This window comes from Camellia sinensis, chromosome 1, assembly GCF_055761805.1.
Source record: "Camellia sinensis isolate YWXY chromosome 1, ASM5576180v1, whole genome shotgun sequence".
Classification (NCBI taxonomy): domain Eukaryota; kingdom Viridiplantae; phylum Streptophyta; class Magnoliopsida; order Ericales; family Theaceae; genus Camellia; species Camellia sinensis.
Genome location: NC_138961.1, coordinates 83,228,097 through 83,236,636, shown reverse-complemented (window position 1 = coordinate 83,236,636; position 8,540 = coordinate 83,228,097). Strand labels below are relative to the sequence as shown.

Below are 8,540 nucleotides of genomic sequence, written 5' to 3'. Positions count from 1 at the left end.
AATATATAAATTAAATTTTCAACAACACTAAAAAAATTTAATTTATAAGGCCATAATTTTTAATTTATTATTTTTAATTAAATTTAATTTATAATTTATAATTTAAATTTTTTATTTAATATATAATTTTAAATTAACAACGCTAAAAAAATAATTTATAAATGTTCAAAAGATTATTTTACTATTTTCTAATTGTTTGCTAAGTAATATCATGGGAGTAAAATGGACATTTCAGAGCCTAATCTCATGGGATACCAATCTCATGGAAATAATCCCCCATGAGATAAGATAGTCCCACAAATATGGGACTAATAGTCCGGGAGACTATTAGTCCGAAACAAAAAAATTAAAACAAATAATGGATTATTAGTCCGATGGGACTAATAATCCAATCTCACCTCCTAATCCTTCAAAATAAACACACCCTAGATGTTATCTCTTGAGAGAATGAAAACTCCCACAAACCACCTCATTCTGGTAGGGAGATATATACACAACAAAGAGAGATATGTATTATATTCTAACATTTCTTATATTCTTTCATTATTCTCTCTATATTTGAGTATACTAATTCGATTGTCGGAAAACCCTTGAAAAAGACACTACCAATGAGTTCTTAATAATTTGCTTACAAGTTATGGAGATTCAGGCTGTGTTTGGTTTGCTTTTGAGAAATAAATTTTGAAAAAAAATTTCAAAATTTTGTTTTGTTTAGTTTTTTTGGAAAAAAAATTTCAAATTCACTTTCTCTCTCCTACACATTAATCAATCACTTTTTTCTCTCTCTTTCTCGAGAAATTTTTGAGTGCAAATAAGATAAGTGACATGTGGTACCTTTCTTTTTTCTCATTGGTTAAGAGAGTGGAGGTTACATTTATGTGTTGGGTGATGGAGAGACAACATGAGAGGCTACAGTATTTGTGATTAGTTGAAGGCACCACGTGGCATGCCACACGGTACCCGATCTGCGCCCAATAATTTTTCCTCCTTCTCAATCACTTTTTTCTCTCATATACATCTACTCAATTACAACAAAATATCAAATCATTCCATACTCTAAAACTATTTTCATAATATACAACCAAACAAACTAAAAAAATTTCTAAACTCTCTCCCCAAAATCTTTTTTAAAAATTATCTCCCAAAATCAAACTAAACACACTCTCAAAGTCTGACCCATAACTTCAATTGCCCAATAGATCAAGTAACTGCCATAGATTCGTCAGATACTATATATTATCAATTGACAAATTGTACTGAGGCTATTAACATTACCTACAACATTTTCCTTTGCAACGTGGCCAAAGCTTGAGAGATGAGGAAGTGTTACAATTTCCCTAAGGGTGCCGCTATCAAGCTGCTAGGGACCTTTAAAAAAAATTTAAAAGATAAAAATTAAAATAGTCAATGTTTACCTCTATTAAAAAATTATTGACCCCATCTAAAGACATTGTGTGTTTGATATTGTATTTTATTGACCCTATTATTGATCTTCTTGAGTTCAGGATCTAATTTTATTTAAATGATTGCTTGGTCACATATAACAAAAAAAAAAAAAAAATGTTTGATACCGTTGACAATAATATTATAATTTAACATTGAATTAAATTGTCAAATAGTATGAATATATTAAAAAACTTAATCTATTTATGATTTAAATATTTGTTATCGGTTAACAATGAAAACTTAATTGTTAGTACTATTTTTGTCAATGACCTTATCCATTAAAATTTCTAAGGCCACCACTATTTAAAATACAATTAAAAAATTTATTTTTTTATTTAATATCTTTAGTGATCTTTTTTCAAAATTATATTATTTTTTTTTAATTATTCAGATCGGTTTTTTGTAAATGAATTTAAAAATTAAAAATTCCAAAAAAAAAAAAAAAACAAAAATAGGCCAAAACAGGCAACTGTTTTTTGCACCCTTTTTTTGGGGGTCCTTTCTGAAAGAAAAAAAATTCAAAGTTTTACTTTCATAGTCTATCTAATTGAATAAAACCTAAATATAAACTTTTTATTTTTTTAACTAAAAAAATCATTTAAAAAGCCAATCTCAAACACGAGTCAATCCAGATTTGACAAACATTACGTCTTAATTACATTAGGTTGGATTGGGCAGGCCATTGGTCCTGGTCATCCTGCTACTGCTAATTCTATTGGGCAAATTGCAAATTCCTAGGACATCGAAAAAATATTTGCATTTTCATGGTGATGTAAATTTTCTGCGTGCATGGTACAATTTCTTCACGTGTATAGTGCAATTGTTTTTTCACTATATCACTGATTTGCAATTTTTTCAATTCTATTCCTATGACATTTCTAACAAAATTTTATTCTCCTCAACAACATTACTCTTTCTGGGTCATTCATTGTCTTCTCAAGCACAGGAATTATGGAGTTCCTCAACTGACTGGTTACTTGTTTCCTACTTTGAATTGCACCAACTCCAAAGACCTTGTTACATCCATAACCCTAAAATGACTTCAATCAGCATAATAGATGCCTATCCCAATCCATAACTGCCATGAAAAAACAGAATAAGCAAATAAAACAGGCTCCTTTTTAACTACTAAAGAAAACACAACAAAATGAATTCCATTATCAAATGTCCCGCCTACTCGTTTGTCATTCAAACGATTTCCTGCTGCTTCCAGACATCTGAAAAAATATGACTGCAGTGAGAAATTTGCAGAAGGCAATTAAAAAGTCATTCCCATGAATCACAGAATCACTTCAACAAGTTTGAAAAAATAATAATAATAATATCGGAATTTGGAATGTTATGGTCATTAAAAGGTATAAAGCATAGATTTAATCATTTTTTTTTTTTTTTGATGAAACAAAAAAAAAAGAAGTATGCAACATGCAAGAGACCTGAGAACATTGGCTAGCTAATCGACTGCTGCTGGCAATTACCATCAAGGGTTTTCGAACTACTTATAAATGTTTATACAAAAAATTGCGAAATCCAGTCATCTAATGAAGCATTCAATGGGATGAAAAAAGGGAACATGACTGCATGCAGAAAAATTTCACAATTTCTTCGATGGCAATTACTTCACTAGAAACCATTTATCTTTCTGTACCTGTTCTGAGAAGGTCCCAAGGCAACAAAGCAAATCACAACACTCCAAAACTTTTCCCAGTCCCTACTTAAAGCTCAAGACTATATCCACATTCATCTGCATAAAACAAATATACGGTCATTGCTATGCCGAGGAAGCTAATTGCTTGACAAACCCAGAACATAACTTACAGATTTGGCAATCTCTTTAGCTTTTTCATCATCAAAACCAAGGGCAGCCATTATTTTATGGCCTGCTGATTCTTTTTCCGACCAAATCCCAAGAAGCAAATGAGTTGTAGTTATTTCCCCATTTTCACCTGATTTCACATGAAAGTCATAACAAATATATCGATGGCACCAATGATGTAATGAATAAGAAAGGCAGCAAAATTCTTTAAATTTTGCACACCAAGGCTAATTCTGAGTACAGCCAGCATTCAAGAGCTGTGGAATTTGAAGGTTGTCAAGACCCAAATCATGCAGAATATGATAAGGCAACCCAAAAAAAGAGAGAGTATAGAAATGGTAAGGTGCTTCCTTAACATTTTCAATTAGACACAATTAGTTACCAAACAAAACCAGAAGTTAATCTCTTGAAGCATTGTTATTTTCTCAGCGAGAAACATCAAACAATAAATATTGAGAAAATTGGTTGGAGGTTTTCACTGCCTGATCTCCGAGGGGCACTTCATTCCACGTTCACCTTATTTGTTCAAAATCACCGTAGTAACCATACAAAACTGCAAGCTTACCAAAGGCTTGCAGCCAGAGAAGTATTCACATACTTTTTAAGTTATTAACTTACTTTTAAGGATATTGTACATTTCACTATTTCCTCGAGTGCATAACTAACTACAACATTCATAACACAGCCTTGTAAGAATTATTTGGAGATCTTTGATTCCTTGTAACCTAAATTTGTTTGTTGGACATCTGTCTGTCCCTAATAAGTTCTCATAGTTGACTAATGCATGTTGCAAGATTGACTATGTTTTTCATTTTAAAAAAATGGTGAGCAAGAGTAAAATAACATTAAACCCAATATCAATGCCAAACTCACAGACAAAAGTGACGACAAAAATAAAGATCAAACCCTATACACTCTCTACAAAATCAAGAAACTGATTGATAGAAAGGCTAATACCCCCTAGTCCGAACTATACAAAAAAACAAACCAAACTCTTACAAGGGGAACTCTTGGAAGACCTTCAATTTTACTCTCTAGATAATCTACATAAGACGTAATGGAATCATTGACCAAAGCTTCTTATTTTCTTCTTCTTCTTCTTTCAATTCTAGCCACCAGCCAACTCTAAAGAAGCTCTATAACCTAGAAGGAAATGTCCACTCCACCGCAAACCAAGAGAGCACCAATGTCCAAAGATCTTTTGCCACTTGGCACTAAATAAGAAGATGATTTACTGATTCACCATCCTCTTTGCACATGCAACACTAATTCACGATGTTCAAGACGGGTTATTTGAAGTTAAGATTTTAATGTGTGTTGGAAAGGATAGGTGGTGTGGGGCGGAGGACTTTGGAGGCGAGGTTTCCTTTATTTTTTGTATTGCTACTAATGGGGAGGCAAGGGTGGCATCTTATGCGTTTATGCAAGGTCAAGTCGTAGTTTGGAATGTTGGGTTGCGTCATGAGGTGCATGATTAGGAGTTGGGCAACTGGAAGACTTGCTGGGTTTTTTGTATGGGCTTCGATTTAGGGGGGAAGGGGAGGATACTTTGTTGTGGGCTTGCCTGAAGTCCAAAGGGGTTTTTTTGGTGTCCTCTTTCTATCATTCGTTGGTGAGAGGGGATGGAGCTCCTTTTTTGTGGAAAAGTGTTTGGGTGGTGGGTTGTTCATCCAAAGTCACTTTGTTTGTGTGGACAACGGCTTTAGGGTGCATTTTGACTATAGATAACTTGATTCGTTGGCGTCATATTTTGGTTAATTGGTGTTGCATGTGTTGTGGAGATGCGGAAATAGTGGATCACTTGCTTATCCATTGTTTGGTTGCTTCATGCCTTTGGATGTTCATTGTTTCAATTTTTGTGTGGTTTGGGTTCAACCGGGTTCAATGGTGGAGGTGTTGCAGAGTTGGGCTAGGGGAAGCGTGAGGAAAAGACGTCAGAAGACTTGGTTGTTTGCTGGCAATTGCTTGATGTGGCTGATTTGGTTGGAGCGAAATAGGTGTATCTTTATGGGTGTGACTCAATCGGTTCCATGGCTGGAACGACATTTGCTTATTGTGTTACATAGTTGGATTACGGTTTCAATAGATCTGGATGTGCTAACTTTTGTAGATGATTTGATTAGTTAGTTGTTTTGGTTGGTCTTCTATTTGGTTTAGCTTGCTGGCTAGCTTATAGTTGGTTTTTGTATTCGTTGCATCACTTTGATGCTTTCTCAATAAAGTTTGTTTATTTATCCAAAAAAAAAAAGAAGAAGCTACCTTGGGTCCTTCTACCAAAATGGCTCTCTACAAGATAGAGGAATTACGCTGCCCATTCTTTTCATTTTTTGGGGGGGTACATATTATGCTGCTCATTCAAAACCTCATAAAAAGATTTCACCTCGAAACACCGAACTCGTCATCCTCCATCTCACGAATCATCTCTTGTCCCAATGCTATCATACAATCACTAGAACATCCCCATCAACTCAACCATCTCCCAATTGAGTAACCTCCTACATAGCAAGACATCCCAATACTTGTTTCTCCTCTCTTCATAAATTGTCATCTACTATAGCTTCTGTGTTTGCTGCTTCTCGAAAAGCTGAAGGGAAAATATCCACCATCCTCTCTTCCCCATTCTAGATGAAGCCAGAACTTCACTTTCCTACAATCCCCAACTGTCATGCTAGTGTGTTACTCAAACTAATACCAAACTTTTCGTAGTCCCATACCATAAGGCAAATTGACCTCTTAAGATGTCCACTTTCCCCAATCACATTCATACTTCAAGGCCACCACCCACCACCCTTCTCTACCACTACCCACTCAAAAAACCTTCTAAAGCCATTTCAACAATAGGGTCTCAATGAAGATCTCCAAACTTTCGATACCCAAACCACCTTCCTTGACTGGGGTTAAACAGAATCCCAATTCACTAAATGACACTTGAATTCTTTTCCCATCCCTCCCCACAAAATCCCTTTGAAACTTTTATAGCCTCTTAGCAGCAAAGGACAAAATGTTCAATAAGGACATGAAATATGTTTATGCAAATTCAGTGACCAGGGAGTAAATACAAATAATGTATCTAGAGGACGTCAATTACCTAGGATCTATGTAAGAACCTCATGCTAGCACACTTTATACGTTAAACACAAATTTATGTTTTTTATTAACTTGGACAACCCAAATATATCTCGTATTTACACAACAATTATTTCATGTGTAATGCATTTAATTTCCTATTTCATGATACCTAAAAGTTGAATATGAGTACTAATTGAGATCATAACACAATGGCTTACAAACCTACAGGGCTTTAAATCCTCCTGAATAGCACAATCCAGTATTCAATTCAGATGACTCATATGAAATCCTAGAGAATTATTAGAGTTCAAAACAAATTGATAATAATACTATTATACACTAATTTCAACGCAAGAAGTTGGAGATCATCACATCCAGTAGAAGACAAAATGCTACCTGATTTCAGTTTCTCATCAACAGCCCAATCAAGAGCCCTCTGAGCTGGTTCGGTTAATGGAGGATGCTCGGGGCTGAAAAAATACAAGTCAGACCTTCCAAGTAAGTTTACAGTTTCATCTCGCACTTTGAAAAGAGTAATTCCATTTGCCCTCAAAAATTTTGCAGCTAAACTGGTTCCTGCAAGGAAACAAAAGACACGATATGAATAACGTAACGAAAAGTAAATATCGATGCCTTTAAAATGTGACATGCTGTAACTTCAACCAAACAATCCCTGTAAGCTTGTTCGGGAGGAGCTAAAATGCCTAAATAAGCGCAAAAAAACAAAATAGGCTAATTTAGCCAATAAGACAAAATGTCACATTTAAATCATAATCATTTCATTTTTTTTTTTTTCTCACAACCATCACAGCCAAACCCAAAAAAGATAAAAGTTCTTTCCAAACGGAACTAATTTAGCCAGGCTAAATTAGCCAAAAAGCTAGGCTAAAAATTAGCTCTTCCCAATACCTACTACTGCTACTACTACTATGGATCACATTGGACCACCCATTCTCATTTCAAAATGTCACAGTGTTCATCACACGGGCAATGAAGCCCGGTAAAGCAAAATTGGTACTCAAACTACATTTGAAGATAAACAACTACACCATAAAACATGAAAATTACATTGACCAAAACCTTAAATTATATGTAACATCTCCACAAGTTGCTTAAAATATCTAAATCATGTGAAAAAAAACTGTGGCAACCATGTCCTTACATGCAATAAATAAAAATAAAAAATCACTAACCCTCAACCAAGATACCCATCAAAAGAGCTTCAGTCCCAGTATTTGGATACTTGAGCTTCCTCGCTTCTAGCTCGGCCATCGCGAACGACTTTATAGCCCTCGCCGACCATCTAAACACCACCACCACCACCACCAACCCCACATCACCAATCACAAACTAATTCATAAGCAGCAAATACAGTATAATAATCATAACTATCAAAATAAAATAACACTAACTTTGGAAGTTTTTCAGAAGAACCCCTCTCTGGTTTCCTACAAAAACCCACATTAATCAGCATTAGCAACAAAACCATATCGTATTTTCTACTTGTATGTGAGTGAATTGTGGAACTTACGCAGTTGGGAGGCTAAACGAGACCGTTGCGACAGTTGACGGGCGGTGATTTGAAAGGCGATTCCAGGGGTTGGTGGGCTGAATTGAGAGATGGGTTCCGATGAAAGAGCTTAGCGAGTTGTCTGGTTTGAGAATCAGAGGATGAGGTAATGGAAAATTGTCGGATTTCCTAAAAGAAGAAGGAATTGGAAGTAGTGATATGGTATTAGTGGCCATTAATTTGAAGAAACCCTAGGTTTCGTGAGGAAAAGCTCTGTGTTGATTGCTTTGGTTACTAGTTTGTATTATGTATTGTTTGCATATACATTGATTTGTCTACCTCTACACTTTCCGGAAAACACTTGATGAATAGTATAGAGCTCTTAAAAAGATAGAAGTTGGAACCACTGCGAAACCCGTATTATCTCCTCCTACATATTGATTATTTGGTAATTTTGAAACATTAATTCACGCTAATTCGGGAGCTTCTATTTCTGAACACCATTTGTCTTTGTCCACATCCTTTTTAGTTCAAACATTTTAAAAAAATAAAATTTATTCATTATACATATTTTTATTCCGATTATATTCCCATATACACAACTTTCCAACCCTCTTAATCCACACACCAACAAACAATGTTCAAACCCTAATCCTAACCAGTAACCACCTCGCCGACGGTGACACAGCACCACCGTTACTA

General features: G+C 35.0%; 1 protein-coding gene across 5 annotated transcripts; it reads right to left on the bottom strand.

Annotated features, from left to right (window-relative positions):
- Positions 1–2,184: 2,184 nt before the first annotated feature.
- Positions 2,185–8,337, bottom strand: LOC114265550 (ATP-dependent Clp protease ATP-binding subunit CLPT1, chloroplastic). Of its 5 annotated transcripts, none has more exons than XM_082880473.1 (8): positions 7,860–8,299; positions 7,741–7,776; positions 7,522–7,631; positions 6,725–6,904; positions 3,262–3,389; positions 3,092–3,187; positions 2,624–2,677; positions 2,185–2,524 (listed from the first exon to the last, which is right to left on the bottom strand). In XM_082880473.1, the coding sequence occupies exons 1-6, from the start codon at positions 8,072–8,074 to the stop codon at positions 3,155–3,157; spliced, it is 702 nt and encodes a 233-aa protein (XP_082736599.1). In that variant the 5' UTR covers positions 8,075–8,299; the 3' UTR covers positions 2,185–2,524; positions 2,624–2,677; positions 3,092–3,154. The 5 variants fall into 5 exon arrangements, with proteins under 5 accessions (XP_082736599.1, XP_082736598.1, XP_082736594.1 ...); XM_082880472.1 differs by having other exon boundaries at positions 2,624–2,663; XM_082880468.1 differs by having other exon boundaries at positions 2,185–2,663; positions 7,860–8,337.
- Positions 8,338–8,540: the final 203 nt, after the last annotated feature.

Coding starts and splice junctions, on each gene's coding strand:
- LOC114265550 (XM_082880468.1), bottom strand. CDS start 8,074: ATGGCCACTAATACCATATCACTACTTCCAATTCCTTCTTCTTTTAGG. Junction 7,632..7,740: donor TCTTCTGAAAAACTTCCAAA/GTTAGTGTTATT, acceptor GGTGGTGTTTAG/ATGGTCGGCGAGGGCTATAA. Junction 3,188..3,261: donor CTAAAGAGATTGCCAAATCT/GTAAGTTATGTT, acceptor TGTTTTATGCAG/ATGAATGTGGATATAGTCTT.